Genomic DNA, 19770 nt, shown 5'->3' with positions numbered 1-19770 from the left:
GCATGGGGCCCCACTCCCAGATAGGGTCCAGGAGGGGGACACGGCGCTGTGGGGCAGGGGGGCAGGTAAGTATAGGTTCTTTATTATGTTGCCCCCACCCCCTGCCAGCACTGATTATTTTATATTTTCTCGGACTTGTCCTTTAAAGGGGTTATCCAGGATTACAAAAGAACAGAATACCTTTCTATCAAAAAATATGTCAGTTGTTTAGAACCTGGGACATCAGAGAAAGGAAGAAGACTGAGGAGAACCTGAGACATCCGAGGAAAGACTTACACTAAGGAGAAACTGAGACATCTTGGAAAAACACAGGAACAAGACGATGCATGATCCTGGGAATTGTATGTTGACACCCAAAGCAATGACACTGCAAATATAAGCAATACAACCACCATTACAGCATAGAGACAGGGAGAGGATTCTGGGCAGAGACGGGAAATCCTGGAAAACATTGCCAGAAACATCTTACATGACATGAACTGGCAGAATGATCAGAAAGCCAGGCAACCGGGCAAAGCATAATCTTCATTCACATTGAGGAGTATACTAATAATAAAATATTGTTAATATGCGATATCTTATATTTTCGGTAATAGTATTCTGTTGTTATACAAAAGCGATGAAATGGCAGAAAATTACTGACCACAAAGGTGACATTGCTGCTAGTGGGCCACATGACTCCAGACAACACAGGTGGCAATGGGGGAACCCTGCAATTGGTGGTGCAGGAACAGCACCAGAGTCTCTTTGACATGTATGGCTGAGAGAAGCAGATGGCCAATCTTCTCTCAACTGCTCCCTAGACAAGATGAGCTTCATCATAGGTCAAAGATGGAAAATGCAGAGAGAGAAGCTCTTAGCCATGTGCTTCTCTTTAAAAAAGAGTACACGTTCACCTGTTATCTCAGGGTTCAGTAAAACCTTTTAAAAGCACTCTGACTTAAAAACAAACAAACAAACAAAAAACTATAACAAGCATCATGTTATAGAACAGAACAGAACTGAGCGTATTAATATATCTCTTTATGGGAAAAGATTCAGTATAACATGTAATTTATTGATGGAAATCTCTGATGTTCCCATGCTAAAGAGTCCAGACCATTGACTCCACCCACTGGACTCCTTATCACAGAATGGGTAGGGATTTCAATCAGTAAATTAAAAGTTATAATAAGTCATTTCCTACAAACATATATATCAATCTGCTCAGTTCTATAACATGATGGCAATAGATTAGATAGCAGGGCCGGCTCCAGGTTTTTGTGGGCCCTTGGACAACAGAGCCTCAGCGGGCCCCTCATTTACACACTATGCACAAGAACGTGAGACATCACTAACATGTACAAACATACGTTATTGACATAGACACTGACTGACTGACACTGACACTGACACACTCAGACACTGATACACAGCAGTTACAGCTCAGTCTTCTCCCTCTTCCTCTCTGTCGGGCTGCTCTCCACACTGTGAGGTTGAGGACCTTTAAGTCATGTGATCAGATCCTTATTCCTTTTCTCTCTCTGTGCAGGTCCTGCTCCTTCTCCTGTGTCTTCTGATGTTCAGTTCTCACCCTGCACTACATTGACCGGGCCCCACTCCCTCTCTGGGCCCCTAGAGATGCTGTGGGCCCCGGCACTTGCCCAGGTAAGCCTTGTGCTGACGCCGGCCCTGTTAGATAGCATTGTCTTGGTGACAGGTTCCCTTTAAGGCTGTTTTCTCTGGGTTATTTGACATTACATATGCAGCAGGTTCATAGCACCTTTGTAATGGGTGTGGTCCCATAGAAGAGAGAATACGTATAGCATGCTTACATAATGATTTATCAACATATTAGTAAGAGTTACTATGAATGACATGTTATATATCCATTATACTGGATAGGGAAAGCTATTTCATGTTTTACACAATAGATGTCTATGGCTGTATCTTCTTCCTATGGCAGCAGAAGTGGTTCATCTTCTTATATACCAGTTTAGCGTAGCCGGAAATTCTCTTCATTCAGAATAAATAACAGGTTAACTGTTTAATGTACAGTAACACTGTGCAAGGTTAGCACTGCTACATCTGTATGTGACTATAAGGTTAGCACTGCTACATCTGTATGTGACTATAAGGTTAGCACTGCTACATCTGTATGTGACTATAAGGTTAGCACTGCTACATCTGTATGTGACTATAAGGTTAGCACTGCTACATCTCTATGTGACTATAAGGTTAGCACTGCTACATCTGTATGTGACTATAAGGTTAGCACTGCTACATCTGTAGGTGACTATAAGGTTAGCACTGCTACATCTGTATGTGACTATAAGGTTAGCACTGCTACATCTGTATGTGACTATAAGGTTAGCACTGCTACATCTGTAGGTGACTATAAGGTTAGCACTGCTACATCTGTAGGTGACTATAAGGTTAGCACTGCTACATCTGTATGTGACTATAAGGTTAGCACTGCTACATCTGTATGTGACTATAAGGTTAGCACTGCTACATCTGTAGGTGCATTCCCATAGCATAACGTCACATAGGAAATATTCAGATAGACCTCAGGGCTTGAAAATGAAATGCAAAAGTTGTAGGTCATAAGTTTATTCTTCATTCCACAATTTACTTTTTTAAAGGGATTTTCAAGGCTCAAGGATTTTCGATGCCTCTAATAGTTAATATATTTAATTAATAAAACACATTTTCGTTGTAATAAAGTCCCTTTCGTTGTTCAATAATTAAATTTAAACGAATCCATCATTGTGCAATTAAATATACTGTTAAAATAAATATATATATGAATAAATGTATATTTATATATGTATTTATTTTGACAGTATATTTAATTGCACAATGATGGATTCGTTAGAATTAAATTATTGAACAACGAAAGGGACTTTATTACAAAGAAAATGTGTTTTATTAATTTAATATATTAACTATTAGAGGCATCGGCATTCGGCATTATTGCCGGCTATTTTTTAAGTACTCCGTACGGACCGCCTGTCAATCCACGGCCGTGAATTTGCACAGTTCCGGCCGCAAACAATGGTCTTGTTCATTTTTTACGGGTCCGTTTACGATCAGGCCGTAGGCTCATACATAGTGTGCACTGTGCAGCCGTATATCGTATACTTTCCAGCGTACGCATCAACCTCAAAACTACAGGTGAATATTCGCGGCTCGCACTACGGCCGTTCATATAGTGTAAACATAGCCTTAGGGTGCGTTCACACCTACCGGATCCGCAGCGGATTTCACGCTGCAGATCCAGTCCCATTCATTCCTATAGAGCACAATCCCGCTGTCAGTATGTGCTTTAACCCCCCCCCCCCCCCCCCGCCTAATGGAAACTTAGAAGAAAAAAATACATATTTAGATGTATTCCACTTAAACATATAACTTTTGATAAGTTGCTGCCCCTGGTGAGACTAACAACTCCTTCCATACTTGTTATTATCTATTCAGTCTCCTTCCCCCAGTTTTGAGCTGCTGCTTTCTGCTAAAGACACACAAAAGTTGCTACAAAAGGTTCAGATAGGGACTTGTTTACATGAGCCATCTCAGAAGGAGGGAGAGGAGGTGGAGACAGAGAGGAAAGCTCACACACAGTATTTTGTGTATAAGGTACACATTTCTTGTGATATATTCATTGTTAGAATGAAAGGGGAACTATCAGTAGGTTAGACGACTCTTATCTGCAGAAAACTCCCTATTGTGCATGGGGTACCGGGGATGATTCTCTAATGATTATCAGTAAGGCAGGCTGGCTGGCGGCAGATAGGTGCTCTGGGGACGGGCAGTGCTCCAAACATATTTACTGGACACCGGAATACATTAAAACGGCACAGGAATGGTGCTGAGGATGAAGGTAAGAGACTTACCTTCCTCCTCAGCACCCTGTGCATAATAGGGAGATATAAGCAGGTTAGATTTGTCTAACCTGCTGGTAGTTCCCCTTTAAGCTTGTAATAGAATATGGCTTACTTAGACAAAAGAACTTTAATAACACTTGTTAGGTTTCTTAAGGTCCGTTGACCAGGAATGTATCAGATAACATTATGGGGAAATGTAAAAGAGTAACGCGTCACTCTTATACATGAGAGCCAGACACAACCAGATACAAGATGAGGTAAGTGATATATGATATATTATTATACATTGGCAGAATATATTATTTAAAGGGATTTTTGGCTTCATTCAATTTCTGTAAGGAGGCTGCCATAATATAAGGGGATAACAGATGGCCCTGCTTGTCAGAGCCCCGGAGGTCAGGTATAGCCATCAAGGCCTGCAGGATGTTTGATCCCCCTGGGGAATATAAGGCGCTGCATGATGCCCACTGAGCACCAAGGATTGTGCAATGCTCAGACTCTCTGGGTCCTCTAGTAAAACAAAAAATAGATTTTTTTCCCTAAATATAGGGGGACAAGTTATCATCTATCCACATATAGCATAGGTTATGTGTGTCTGTATCAGTGGGGTCCGCTCGCTATGGGACTGTAGGAGATAGCTATCTAGTCCCGTAGTGAGTGAATGGAGTGGCAGCATGTATACTCGACTGAAACTCCACTCACTTGGGGAACAAAAACCCCAGTTGTTGTGAATGGGAGAAGTTGTAGTCTTGGGATAACAGCTTTAAAGGGGTTATCCAGCACTACAAAAACATGGCCACTTTTCCCCCTACTGTTGTCTCCAGTTCAGGTGCAGTTTGCAATTAAGCTCCATTTACTTCAATGGAACTGAGTTTCAAAACTCCACCCCACCTGGAGACAACAGTAGGGGGAAAGTGGCCATGTTTTTGTAGCGCTGGATAACCCCTTTAAGTAACCTATGACAGTCTACAGACTTTGACATTCCTTATTACATGTCTTTTTAGAAATATAGAGTAAAAAAAAGACGCCACTTATTAACTGGTGACTACAGGTTGGGAGAGCCCATACACCTCAACTGATGGCCAAAAACACCTTGAGCGGCAGGTACAGTTGATCCAAGTCTAAGGTGTATGGGGGCCACACTAATCTCATTCACCATGTCCCAAAAGTGAAGAAGGTGTTGTGGATATTGCATATCAGGACTTTGATACAGTTCCCCATAAAGAGCTGATAGTTATTCCCTGGATGGTTCAGTGGATTTGTGGTTGGCGGAAGGATAGATGTAAAGTTGCCCCATTATATGCCCCCACCCTATAAATAATGGATACAAGGTTACAGGTCAGTTTATTCTTAATATCAGCTTCATCAATTAGATTCCCCCCCCCCCCCCCAATGACTAAGTAGAATGAATAGACTGGTAAATCATTTAGTCGGATTACAGCCCTCATGTGATCTATTAAGTAACACATCTCAGTCACATTCAGTTGATACGCTGCTTCACTAACAGCAATAAATAGAGATATGGGATTGAAATATTAATATTAATTGGCAGCCGGGTGTAGCCATAAGTATGACCGATGCCCATGTGCTCTTAATTGGGACGGGGAAAACTGCTGCCAGACTGCTGTGGCAGCTTATTTTTCTCAGAACAAAGGGATCGTGAGGCAGAAATCAAGGATGTGTGACCCTTCTTTCTACCAACATATGGTATTATATACGGCATAACTTTACTCCCTGGAAGTTGAGAATTGGGGAGCGGTGTTTTTTACTCCCAAGACAACCCCTGTAGTTGGAAATTGTCACCTCTACATCATTCACTGAGCTCACACCCTTGACTAATTGGAGTACATGGTTTAGTGGAGGAGTAGGGGAGGGGGAGGCATGCATGCTGCAGCTCAGCCTGGTCTCTATTACTCTTGAGCTTAGAAATAACATTTTGTAACTGTGCAAACAGCAATCAGCTAAGGGGCAGGTATCACTTGACTTATCTTAAAGCGAATGTACTACCATGTACATCACATACATCAACAGACCAGTGCCGGCAGGGGAGGGGTTTTGTCACAAGGGGAGGGGGGGGGGGCGCTCCTATTTTGAGATAATCCCTTCAAGAAGTAATAGTCCTGAGGAATCACAAATAAATTATTACTGAGAACTTGAAGGCAAATAACCTATAACAGTGACATTCATGGAGGTTTTCATAGTTACCTGCCTGACCGCATACCGTTTCTTACAAGCGTGAATCTACACAAACACGATGACTCAGAATGTCAAACGTTTTCCTGAACACAATACAGTCATGTGATCAACAGAGAAGAGAAACAAAGCCGCTAAATCGGAACCCTTGCTATTCTAATCCCCTCTGGCTTCTTCACAGTTCAAGAAGTTAATGGATGGGTGCCTATAGGAGTGGCCGTGTACATAACTGTGACCTGAAACCTGAATGTCATAGACGAGCAGGGATTCATTGTTAATGATTAAGTTCTATGGCGGGCTCCACGTTATGCAACGCCGGCCTGAGATCTGCCAACTAACAATGAAGGCAGGAGAAAAACACTGGAAATGAGAAAAGGGAGAATGTGATTACTTCTTTTAGTGAATTTGTATTAGGGAATTGCAATATCCTATCAGGACACCAGAATCTACAGGGAAACTGATTCTCATTGAAGAGGTCATTGGAGACTTGTTTTTCAAGCACTGCTCCATGGGAAAAAGTATGCAAATGTACCTTCCTCCAGGAAGACAACATTTCTCATTCAACTTTTCAAGACTACAACTCCCATCATACCTAGACAGCCAAAGCTAAAGTTCCCAACCCTTGTTCTAGCCAAACCAGAGTCTTCTCCAAAAGGACAGGTCATTTTTAAGCAGCTGCTTTGGGGTTCTGGTCCCTTGTCAGCAGGGATGCCATCAGGGCAGTACTGGCAGTACAGCTGTCAGAGGCCCAGGCCTAAGGGCCCTATTCCACCGGACGATTATTGTTCAGAATATCGTTAAATCGTTCGAATCTAAACGATAATCGTTCGGTTGAAATGCAGTTAACGATTAACGACCGAACGAGAAATCGTTGATCGCTTTATAAGACCTGGATCTATTTTTATCGTTGCTCGTTCGCAAAACGTTCGCAAATCGTTCGCATTAAATAAGACATCGTTCGGTCGTTCGCAATAGATACAAACGCAATAGCGAAAAAACGATCGCAATTACGATCATAAGTAACGATTATCGTTCCATGGAAATGAGTGAACGTTTTCAGGTCTTTCGCAATAGCGGTCGTTTGAGGTTGTTAATCGTTAACGATTATGCAAACGATAATCGTCCGGTGGAATAGGGCCCTAAACTAGAATAAAAGGGGCCTGCCTGAGCCAGCTTCCCTGTATAGGGCTCCTGACAGCTCTACGCACACACTGTTCTTTCCATTAAAGGGGTTGTCCAGCGAAAATCTTTTTCTTTCAAATCAACTGGTGTCAGAAAGTTATATAGATTTGTAATTTACTCCTATTAAAAAATCTCAAGTGTTCCCATACTTATTAGCTGCTGTATGTCATGCAGGAAATATTTTATTTTCAGTCTGACACAGTGCTCTCTGCTGACATCTCTGGAGACAGGAACTGTCCAGAGCAGGAGAGGTTTTCTATGGGGATTCATAGAAAACTGAGACAGAGTTCCTGTCTCGGCCAGAGAGGTCAGCAGAGAGCAGTGTGACAGGCTGAAAATAAAACATTTGCTGCATTTCCTGCAAGATTTTTGCTGGACAACCCATTAAAATGTTTGCTTCTGTTGGGTTCTAGTATTTTCAAGGATAGAACACTAGTGTTTCAGGTGGTCTAGGGCAGGGATGGGGAACCTTCGGCCCTCCATCTGTTGCAAAACTACAATTCCCACCATGCCTGGACAGCCAAAGCGTCGCTTTGGCTGTTCATGCATGATGAGGATTTCAGTTTTGCAACAGTTGGAGGGCCGAAGGTTCCCCATCCCTGATCTAGGGTTATGATGGAGACCAGGATCCTGGTTGTTTAAAGTGGTGATCTAGTTTATGCCAGCATCCTTAGTAGGCTGGCATAGTGCTGAAGTAAATGCATTCATGGTGCACTTGTAGCAAAGTAGTTAAAGGGGGTCTCCCACCTGGCTCCGTCATCTCTGTGCAGTGCTCTGTCCTGCTCTCACTTCCATGTTAGGGAGGGAAGGACAGGCAGATTTTATTGTTAGTTCAGGTCAGAAGCGTTCTGGTGACATAATGACTGCTAGTATGAGCAATGCCATCAATGCTTCAATGGAAACCACTCTTATGGCCCTATTCCACGGAACGATTATCGTTCATTTTCGGACGATATCGACCGCTACGGACGATAATCGTTCCGTGGAATAGAGTGCAACGATCAGCCGACATCGTTCATGTCGGCTGATCGTTGCAGTTGCTTGTTTTTCAACATGTTGAAAAACAAGCGACTGATATAGCAGCGATCTGCTGCCGTCGCTCCGCTGAATAGGAGCATCGGCAGCAGACGCTGCTATATCCTATGGGCTGCCCGGACGATCAGCGATCCTCCGAGCAGCCCCCCCGCAGCTCCCCGCCGCCCCTCCCTGCAGCCGCGTTGAATAGCGGCGGCTGCGAGCGGCGAACGAGGAGCAAACGAGCGCTAATAGCGCTCGTTTGCTCCTCTAAAACGGCCCGTGGAATAGGGCCATTAGGGCCCTATTCCACCGGACGATTATCGTTAGCATAATCGTTAACGATTAACGATCTCAAACGACCGCTATTGCGAAAGACCTGAAAACGTTCACTCATTTCCATGGAACGATAATCGTTACTTATGATCGTAATTGCGATCGTTTCTTCTTCCGTATTTATTCGCTATTGCGTTCGTATCTATTGCGAACGACCGAACGATGTCTTATTCAATGTGAATGATTTGCGAACGTTTTGCGAACGAGCAACGATAAAAATAGGTCCAGGTCTTATAAAGCGATCAACGATTTCTCGTTCGGTCGTTAATCGTTACTGCATTTCAACCGAACGATTATCGTTTAGATTCGAACGATTTAACGATAATCTGAACGATAATCGTCCGGTGGAATAGGGCCCTTAGGCTGGGTTCACACTGCGTTTAGGCAATCCATCTTTTCATCCATTTTTATGCAAAACAAAAAAACATGCATTTGTGGGCATCCGTTTTTTTTTCATTGACTTTCTTCATAAAAAACGGATCAAAAAGCATCATTTTTTTGTATACACTAAAAAACTGATGCGTTTTGATCCCTTTTTTCATTTTTTTATGAAAGTCAATGGAAAAACAGACCAAACGGATGCAGACAAATGCATCTGTTTTTTCATCCATTTTATGCAAAAAAAAAATAAAAAAATTGCAGAAACACAGTGTAAAACCAGCCTTAGCATCATCAAGACACCCAGAAGTTCTCTTGCATTGGTACCTGCTCCAGGAGTCCAGGAGTCCAGGAGATTGTCACAATATGACAGGTAAGATCTATGGTGACAAAACCTGTTATTCCGAATTCACTTCTGTCACAAAGCACCAAGTAAGACCGAGGGGCAGCAGCAAACTCTTTGATCTGCGATGTGCGGCCAACAACGATGCATTAAAGTTCCAAAAGAGCAAGCATTTGTTGGTTCATTGGCTGATGGCTGGTCAATTTACGCAGGCTTACTGTCAGCACTCTGTTTCTAGGAACACTCTGATTTCATGATATTTTGTGACGCCATTACAGTATGGCGCTGACCTTCTAAACACAGAGTTGTTTACATTCCTTAAAGGTTACGTAGAGTTGCAACACCACACACAAAGGACAAGACAAGACAAGAGTGGGGCTGGTTCTAGAAGAAAGCAGACATGTTTTTGTTAGCCTGGACAACCCCTTTATGGCTATGCTCACACAACGTATATTTTCGTAAAATCATGGCCATTGCACAACGGCCGTGATTATTATGGAAATATACGTTACCTCTCTGTCTATGGGATCCCGGCCGGAGTGTATACACAGGGTATACACTGGCCGGGATCCCTAGCAGCGCCGCAAACAACCGACAAATCAGTTTTTTTGTGGCCGTGATTCCTTGAATAGCAGTGCACACTGTGGAGCGAGCAGCTCTGGCCGCTCGCTCCATAGCGTGCAGGGGATGCGCCTGCATAAGAACCCTGCGGCCAAAAAGATCATCCGGCCGGTACTGCAGTAGCGGCCGGGATGATCTTTTCAGAGACCGGCCGGGTCACGGAACAGCCGGTCTCATACATAGTCTCCACATAGCCTAAGGGGGCATTCACACATACAGGATCTGCAGCAGATTTGATGCTGTGTTCAGTAATTTAGATAAAATCTGCTGCAGAGCTGCAGATTACGGCTGTAAATTGTATAAAATTGCCACATTTTGGCACCAATACGATGGCCATCCCAAAAATCCCCCAAAAAGGGCATTGTGGGAACATAGCGTAAGGCTGCATTCACACAGTTCGTGGTGCACCAATACAGAATCATTCATTTAAATGGCCCTGTTGGTGCGTTCTGTACGGGGCCGTAATCCGTGCCTCAGGTCCTAGCGCAGACACGGCATGTTGCTGCACGGACCACTAGTGTCTTTAGGCTGGGTCCAGGAATTGTAAATGTGGATCTACAACTATTGGCAATGGAAATGACAAGAGTTTGAGACGTCATAGCTCTAAGGGCTTTTTGCACAGGCCGATTATCGTGCGAGAAATCGTTAAATCGTTCGAATTTAAGCAATAATCCCCTGGTGTAAACACGGCAACGATCAAACTACGAACAAAGAATAGTTCTTGTGTCACTAATCACATCTTTTGAGCTGGGCCCAAAATCATTGTTTATCTTTCTCAAGTCTCGGTGTAGACACTTTACAGTATATAGATACGAACGCAATTACTATCATATTAACGAGTTTTTGTACCGATTTATCTTCTCGTCTAAACGTCTATTCTTTAAAAGAAAAAATCATCACTTGTTCCCTGAACAAGCGCTTAAGCAATTTATCTATACATGTAAAAGGATCCATAGGGTCCACTTACACAGAAAGAAAGAAGCCAAAGCCAGAATAAGACTATAAACAGAGATCAGGTCATAAAAGGAAAGACTGAGATTTTTCCTCTTTTCAAATCCATTCCTGGCTTTGGCTCCAAATCTTTGGCAGATAATCTGTCAGATAATCTTTCTGTGTAAATGGACCCTTATGGTGCGTTTACACGGAACGATTATCGTTCGAATTTTAGCAATAATGATCACATTTGAGCGATAATCGTTCCGTGTAAACTCAGCAAACGATCAAGCGATGAGCGAAAAATCGTTCATTTTGATCTTTCAACATGTTCTCAAATTGCCGTTCATCGTTCGCTAAAAATTCGCAGATCGTTTCGTGTAAACAGTCTTTCAAAGATTCACCCTATGTAAAAGATGGTCTTAAAGTGACACTGTCACCCCCTTTGTGCATTCTGACATCTCTACACAGGTGTAAAGGGTAAATTTAGCGTTTTTCATACCTTATTTCATATCATACGTCATGGTGCTTGTTCAAGTAAAAAGTGTCCTTTTATCAACTGCAGATTGTATTAAGTGGGAGTGGCCTCGCGGCATTAGCGCCACTTAGCCCCGCCCACAACTGCATCGTTGGCCCCACCCCATTGACGCCCATTGGCCGACGAGAGGGGGGGGCCAGCTGTGGTATTGTGGTAGGGGCTAAGTGGCGCTAATGCTGCGAGGCCCCGCCCACTTAACTCAATCTGCAGTTGATAAAAGATGACTTTTTACTTGAACAAGCACCGTGACGTATGATATAAAATAAGGTATGAAAACCGCAAAATTTACCCTTTACACCTGTGTAGAGAAGTCATAATGCAAAAAGGAGGTGACAGTGTCACTTTAAGCGATCTTAAAAAACGATTGCATTAACGATTTTTCTTACGAATTTTCTTACGATTTTTCTAATGATTTATTCGTCTAAATGCTGATAGTTATAAAAACCAAATTGTTGCTTCAAAATCGTTAAACAATCGATTGGTCGAAATATCGATCCATGTAAACTTAGCATTAGGGTCCTATTACACGGCCAGATCATAACCTGTAAGGGTGCGTTCACACCTACAGGATCTGCAGCAGATTTGATGCTGTGTTCAGTTATTTAAATGAAATCTGCTGCAGAAAATCAGCTGCAGATCCTGTAGGTGTGAACGCACCATAAACCAGCTGCTAGATTGGCGCTCGTTTACTGAGCAATTACACAGGCTGAATGCTGGGCAGCAAGGACTGCACAGACATCGTTAGCGATGTCTGTGCAGCCCATGCTTTTAGTAGAAAATAATCAACATTCCCTGGTGTCTGTAGCTCTGCCTTCTCTGCACTGACAGGACGCCGTCCGCTCAGCCAATCACAGGCCGCAGTCTGTCTTGACCAGTGATTAGCCGAGTGGCCGGCGGTCTGTCAGTGCAGAGAAGCCAAAGCTGCAGATTCTGGGAAGGCCTCCAAAGACACCGGAGAAGGCCTGAGGACACCAAGGAACGGAGTAAGGTGACTTATTAATTTATTATTTGATACTACAGTCATCAGCCATCTGGCGTGCATCGCTATTACATGTAGCCATTACAGGAAGCGATGCGCATGTACTGATTTTAGGTCGGGACCTAAAGAAACGATCAGCCTATGATCGTTTTATCGGCTGACCATTCTCTCTATTACACGGAGCGATAATCAGCCAAATTGTCCTGATTCGGCGGATTATTGTCCCGTTTAATAGGGCCCTTAGGCTACATTCACACCTCCCATGTTATTTCCGTGACATATGGACAATGAATGCAAACCCTGGTCTGTTTCCCCGGACGGCATAATGTATCATAATGATGCTGGCACCAGGGAAACGCTTTGGATGTGACACTGTAATGACAAATTTCATTGCAATATTAGAAACGCATCCTGATCATGGTTTTCACACATATGTAAAAAGAAGAGATGTCATGGTCTTTACACGTGGACTCCATTTATGATTTGCTCCTGACTTTATATCCAATGAAAAAACCTGACCATGGGAACACTCCCTTAGCTCCATACAATTCACTTTCTGTTTCCATTCCGGACATTCACCCGAGCCTGGGGGGAGGGGGGGTTTGAACCAGTAAAAAATGCCACCATATACTCTACAGGTCTGGATAAGAAATGCAGTAGGAGTCAGTCATGGTTTTTAAAATCAGAGCATTCTCTGGGTATGGTGTTGCTGCCCCCCCCCTTCTATAGGTGGGGGGAAAAGACCCCCCAAAAATGCCATGTGTTATCCTCTAATCAGTAACGTGCTATGATGAGAATACCCTTTTACATTTTTAAATTAGGTATACCTATCTAATAGTGATGGCTTATTGCCAGGATATATGATTGCATTCTGATTGGTGGGGGTTAGAGATGAGCGAACCGGATTCGGGTTCGAGTCCATCCGAACCCGAACGTTCGGTATTTGATTAGCGGTGGCTGCTGAACTTGGATAAAGCTCTAAGGTTGTCTAGAAAACATGGATACAGCCAATGGCTATATCCATGTTTTCCACATAGCCTTAGGGCTTTATCCAAGTTCAGCAGCCAACGCTAATCAAATGCCGAAAGTTCGGGTTCGGATGGACTCGAGCATGCTCCAGGTTCGCTCATCACTAGTGGGGGTCTAACCGCTGTTTTTTTTTTTTTTTTGCTGAACATAGGTATTCCCAGCCAGGGAACCTCAGTCGGCCCCATGTTCTTGAATTGAGCTGTCAGACATCAGGCAGCTGCATGACCCTGTGCAAGGAAAGACTAGGAAGAGGATAATATGCTTAGTTAGTCCCTAGGAGGGTCCCAAAGATTAACATACAAATATTAAGTATAAGTTCATCCCAGCACATGTATCCTGAGTGCACACAGAAAATATACGGCTACTATAATAACCGCTCACATGCAGCAACCGTCTGATGTCAGTAATGAGGAGACCTAGGACGATCACCACGCATGGAACGCTGCAGATAGTAGATCCACTGCTTATACAGGACCATTTAGTGATATGACATCATGTTAGATAATGTAATATGTGCCATATCGATCAGAAAACAAACCTACCGCATTGTATATGGTATTTAACGTGAAAACTACATATATTCCCTTACCTGGTGAGTTGCGTTCTGTGCCCTTGTTAAACCCACAATTACTCAGTGTATGTCGTACAGTAAGTGAAACTCTCAGAATAGGCGTGGTGACACCTGATAAAGTTACACATACCTCTGGCCACAAGCCTCAACAGTGAACACCTGGCTGCAGGCATGCTAGCGGCCACTAGGGGGCCAGAAGAGACAACTATGACTAAACAACACACAAAGTCCAACAATGTGACCAAACTAAATCAGTTCAGCAAAGAACAGTACAAACATTTTCTACAGCCAGCCTACAGTATGGCGGGTGCATGTGAGCAGAGGAAGCCTGCCCCCTACTGACATCTGCAGGGCACTGGACTGAAGAATGGAAGGGTACAGTGTATGCAGAATATCCTTCTAGGTTTTCTTAAGAATATTGGGCATAACCAAGATCAAAGTCCACATCCTGATTGTCAATGGAAAACACCAGAGAGGTGCTGTCACCTGGATAATGACATGGATGGACTAACAATACAGATATGTTAAAGCTTACCTGTCACTAATAATAACTTTTGACATGTCCGACATTATTGATCAGTGTGGCAGCCTGAAGATACAGCCGGCGGCTGTAGAGCTGGAGAGTGGGATGCCGGATCGCACAGCAGTGCAGAAGGTATGTATGCACTGCTTGTGTGATGCAGATATATGCATTTCTGAGCTGTCAGTTTATATGGCCGCACAAACGAAGGATCGTTTGTGTGCCCGGCCGCTCACTTAATTCTAATGTGTAACGGCACTGCAAACAAAGGTTAATATCGCTGATAGGCACTTGTTTGTGTCCTTGAACAACCAGACGTTGAGCTGTGTGAAAGGACCCTAAGAGCAGCCATACACCGTTCAATAATCATTAGGATCTCTCGCATTAGGATCTATATTATTTGCGAAAAAATGAGAAGGCGATCCATACTTTTTGCTGACTAGGCACCCATGGTCCTTGCAGGGGGGAGCACCAGGGAGCAGGGGGAAGAAACAACTTTTTTGTTTTGTTTTGTAGTCTCCCACCTCCAGTAAATCTGATGTCTTTTTGAGGGGCGGTGGGGGTGGGTATTGGTCAGGTCTGGTGTGGCAGTGTTATCCAGTCACAATATGGTGGTATTGGTCAGGTCTGGTGTGGCAGTGTTATCCAGTCACAATATGGTGGTATTGGTCAGGTCTGGTATGGCGGTGTTATCCAGTCACAGTATGGCGGTATTGGTCAGGTCTGGTATGGCAGTGTTATCCAGTCACAGTATGGCGGTATTGGTCAGGTCTGGTGTCGGTGTTATCCAGTCACAGTATGGTGGTATTGGTCAGGTCTAGTGTTGGTGTTATCCAGTCACAGTATGGTGGTATTGGTCAGGTCTGGTGTCAGTGTTATCCAGTCACAGTGTGGCAGTATTGATCAGGTCTGGTGTGGCGGTGTTATCCAGTCACAGTATGGCAGTATTGGTCAGGTCTGGTATGGCGGTGTTATCCAGTCACAGTATGGTGGCATTGGTCAGGTCTGGTATGGCGGTGTTATCCAGTCACACTATGGTGGTATTGGTCAGGTCTGGTGTCAGTGTTATCCAGTCACAGTATGGCGGTATTGGTCAGGTCTGGTGTGGCAGTGTTATCCAGTCACAATATGGTGGCATTGGTTAGGTCTGGTATGGCGGTGTTATCCAGTCACACTATGGTGGTATTGGTCAGGTCTGGTGTCAGTGTTATCCAGTCACAGTATGGTGGTATTGGTCAGGTCTGGTATGGCAGTGTTATCCAGTCACAGTATGGTGGTATTGGTCAGGTCTGGTGTCGGTGTTATCCAGTCACAGTATGGCAGTATTGGTCAGGTCTGGTATGGCGGTGTTATCCAGTCACAGTATGGTGGTATTGGGCAGGTCTGGTGTCAGTGTTATCCAGTCACAGTGTGGCAGTATTGATCAGGTCTGGTGTCGGTGTTATCCAGTCACAGTATGGCAGTATTGGTCAGGTCTGGTATGGCGGTGTTAGGTCTGGTCAGGTCTGGATAACACCGCCAGTCAGGTCTGGTATGGCAGTGTTATCCAGTCTGGTCAGTGTTATCCAGTCTGGTCAGGTCTGGATAACACCGCCAGTCAGGTCTGGTATGGCAGTGTTATCCAGTCACAGTATGGTGGTATTGGTCAGGTCTGGTGTCGGTGTTATCCAGTCACAGTATGGCGGTATTGGTCAGGTCTGGTGTCAGTGTTATCCAGTCACAGTGTGGCAGTATTGATCAGGTCTGGTGTCGGTGTTATCCAGTCACAGTATGGCAGTATTGGTCAGGTCTGGTATGGCGGTGTTATCCAGTCACAGTATGGCGGCATTGGTCAGGTCTGGTATGGCGGTGTTATCCAGTCACAGTATGGTGGTATTGGTCAGGTCTGGTATGGCGGTGTTATCCAGTCACAGTATGCCGATATTGGTCAGGTCTGGTGTCTGTGTTTAGGTCTGGTATGGTGGTGGTAAATGTGACGCCGGAGCTATTACCCACCAATCTACCAATCCTGTGGTGAGAATTCCCTCAGAAAATATGCAGACTGCTTTAATCATTGATTCAATGTAGAATTTTTTTTATTATTTAAAGGCGTTAAAAAAAACATGAAAAACGCGATTCAGACAATGTTTCTCCATTGGAGTTAGTGCCGAGGGCAGCAGCAGTTAATGCAGTCCTGGTAACATCTGCAAAAATGTGGATCTCATAGAATTCTATTATGGTCCGCACTAGGACATGTCCTTTTTTTTTCTTTTATATCATTTTTTATTTAGTGGATCCGTAAAACTATGGATCGTGTGAATAGCCTTATAGAGATCAATGGGCCCTAAATTTGTCTGTAATTGCGGATCTACCATACAGACAAAATATTATGGAACTTGTGAATAAGGCCTAAGGCCATGTTGCCACAATGTCCTTTTTTTTTTTTTTTTTTTACAACAGCCATTAAAAACGAATAATGGATGTTTATAAAAAAAAGAATAATGGATTTTTATAACCAACGGACGTTATTTCACAAAAAAAAAAAAAAACTTTGTGGGAGCCTAAATCTCACTATAAAGCATAAAACAAGTAAAACAAGAAAATAACAGCAAACAGCAAAGTTTCCTCAGATTTAAAATTTTATTTTAAATACTACATACTTGTATGAGAGATTTGACTCTCCACAGCCCCACCACATGATGATCAGTCACAGATATAAAAGATGAGTCAGAGCACTATCTGTATGATCACGAAAGGCTGCGCCCAGAGACGGCAGAGACAGCAGAGTGTAAAAAAAAAAATACAACCGGAAACTCCAAAAACCTCCTCTGAATGTCAAACATTCACATGGATTGGGATTGTGAGAAGAGGAACACAGTGTGTGCTGAAGGCGGCCATGACCACTTCCTCCGGACCGGGGCAGTCATGCACATGGGCCAGTGAAGGCTTCGATATAACCTTCCTGCCTACCTGAGAGATCCACAGCATGTCCTATATTATAGAGATAAGGGCCCCCAGCATCTGGACATGACACAATGGCCTACTACAAATATGTTTTCAGCATACAGATACACACCTGGCTTAGTCGTTTATATGGTGCAATGTGCACAGATGTGCAATAACCTACACTAACCGATTATCCTTCATTTTCCAACCCGAAACAGTGACAGCTATAATCTGGCCATTGTTACGGCACATCCGCACATAGCACACACGTTACACAATACATTCACATTCTACCACTGAAGACACATAACCGATACCCTGAGACCATTTCCAACACTAGCAGCTTTATGGTATATGTTTCTGGAAGACATTCTGCGGGAACACAACGATTTGGTACATGGCACAAACATTGGGCATCGCCAACACTATACTGCCCAATATTGTGAATCATGGACAGGTGGTACTTTAGAAACGAAGGAGGGAAAGGCAACTATCGATAACTGGATGGTGTAGTCCTTGACTGGAAAATATGTGGATCAAGTAATATAGAGATATAGGCTCAGATGCCTTCCATGTTATTTCTGGAAGCGGAGGGAGTAGGCAAAAAAAAAAAAAGGAGATCAACGAGTACTTTGGTGGAGTCAGCCAAACCAAGAGATGGTGGCTACTGCTGCGACGTGACAGAGGTGACCTAACCTTTAGAACAGGAACAGATGCTTAGAACCCAATGAATCCCTTTGCACATGAAGCCCTTTGCATGTTAGTATCAGAAAGTGTTGCAACTGCACCTAGCAGCAAATGACCTGGGAACAGCGGACGTTAAATTGACCTGGTGGAGCTTAGACAAGTCTACAGATCTAGGAAGATGGAGATGTTCCTCTTGTAATGCTTCTGTTCTCATCTAGGAAATGACCAATATCTTATGTCTTCTAAGAGAAACGTTTAGTTCCTCTCCTCAATGAGCGAGCTGGTGGGGCTGCTTAGATCACTCGGGCTACTTGGGTTGGTGGGGGTGCTGGCATTGCTGGCATTACTGGAGTTGCCAGCGTCAACTGAGCTTTTCTTCGAGCGTCTGCGCCACTCGGGAACCTGGGTCATGTTTGACGCGTTAGGCTGCTTGATGTTCTGCCGATCTTTCTCCGCTTCTTCTTCCTCGTCGTATCTCTCATCGTCTTCTGTTTCACTGTGGTGTGGGCTGGAGTGACGGGACAGGGAAGGAGAAGGAGGCACAGAAGCTGGACGTGGATAGCGGAAACCTGAAGCCTAAGAACAAACATGTATAGTTATGTATCTAGTGCATCAGATGTCATTGCTCTGCAAACCCAACCTCATGTTAAACAGAAAAAAAACAGAGCAAATTGTATGCAAAAAACATTTGTTGGCCTATATAACATCTATATACTTCAGTGCATAGATTGTACTTACTGCTGTTGGTTCATGTGGCTCATATGTAAAGTTGTCTGGGAAGGCCTTTGCCAGGGCCATGTGCCGAGCATACATGTAATACTGTAAAACAAAGAAATACCTGAATGCAAGTGGACATTGGCAATATAGCACTCAAAGGTGAAACAAAATAAAGATGGGCAAAATGAAAAAAAAAAAAAAGCGCTCAAGTGAAAAGATACAAGGAAACCAGTTCAGCTAGTACTTACTCCACAATGGGGGATAGATCACTAGTATCTTTTCCCCCTCCAAGAAAGCCAAACCACAACGACCACTACGTCCAGTGGGGTACTTTAATGCAGGTGACGCGTTTCAGTGGCATAGCAGCCACCTTACTCAAGCCAAGGCTTGAGAAAGTTGGCCGATTATCCGAGTATCGAGCACCCCTGATGCTCAATGCACTTAAAAGGAACGTGTCACCTAAATTTTCTTTTACTGTCAGATACCATTTTCTGATACATTTAGAGACTTTCTTTACAGCAAGACTCACGGACATAGATGACAATAGACCAACTATGTCCCCTTGAGATGGATGTGAAACATCATGGTGCATGCTCTGTGACCTTTGAAAAGGTCATTCCACAGGGAGATGCTATGTATTTATTGGTGTCACCAATCGCTGCAAGACCAGTGGCGTAGCTACCATAGAGGCAGGGTAGGCAGCTGCTATGGGGCCTGTGCAGGAAGGGGCCCCATAGAAGGTAATTGGCTCTCTGCTCTACCAGTCACTTTTGTGGCTCTGTGGATTCTGCCTCTGGCCACAAGAGATTTTATTTTTTTGGCCACATCACAGAACATATATATGTGTTGTGCGTAGGAGCTGGACGGGGCCTTACAATTTTTTGCTGTTGGGCCCTGTGCATCCTAGCTACGCCCCTGCGAGACTAACTTACTTTTAGCCC

The 19770-nt window shown here is 43.8% G+C and overlaps 2 protein-coding genes across 2 annotated transcripts in view; both read right to left on the bottom strand.

The window, feature by feature from the left end:
• LOC138769446 (uncharacterized) overlaps positions 1-14066 on the bottom strand; it is a 48145-nt gene extending 34079 nt beyond the window's left edge. Inside the window, exon 1 of the mRNA XM_069947940.1 lies at positions 13999-14066. The gene's annotated coding sequence lies outside the window, so the exon portion shown is untranslated. The remainder of the gene's footprint in view (positions 1-13998) is intronic.
• Positions 14067-17100: 3034 nt separating this feature from the next.
• GYS1 (glycogen synthase 1) overlaps positions 17101-19770 on the bottom strand; it is a 34997-nt gene continuing 32327 nt past the window's right edge. The window contains exons 15-16 of the mRNA XM_069948785.1: positions 18851-18931; positions 17101-18688 (exon numbers count right to left, since the gene is read on the bottom strand). Coding sequence (XP_069804886.1) covers positions 18368-18688; positions 18851-18931 — 402 coding nt within the window. The 3' untranslated portion in view covers positions 17101-18367. The remainder of the gene's footprint in view (positions 18689-18850; positions 18932-19770) is intronic.

This window comes from Dendropsophus ebraccatus, chromosome 12, assembly GCF_027789765.1.
Source record: "Dendropsophus ebraccatus isolate aDenEbr1 chromosome 12, aDenEbr1.pat, whole genome shotgun sequence".
In the NCBI taxonomy this organism is placed as follows: Eukaryota; Metazoa; Chordata; class Amphibia; order Anura; family Hylidae; genus Dendropsophus; species Dendropsophus ebraccatus.
Note: the sequence above shows the minus strand (reverse complement) of the source record. Positions and strands in the feature narration are given on the sequence as shown.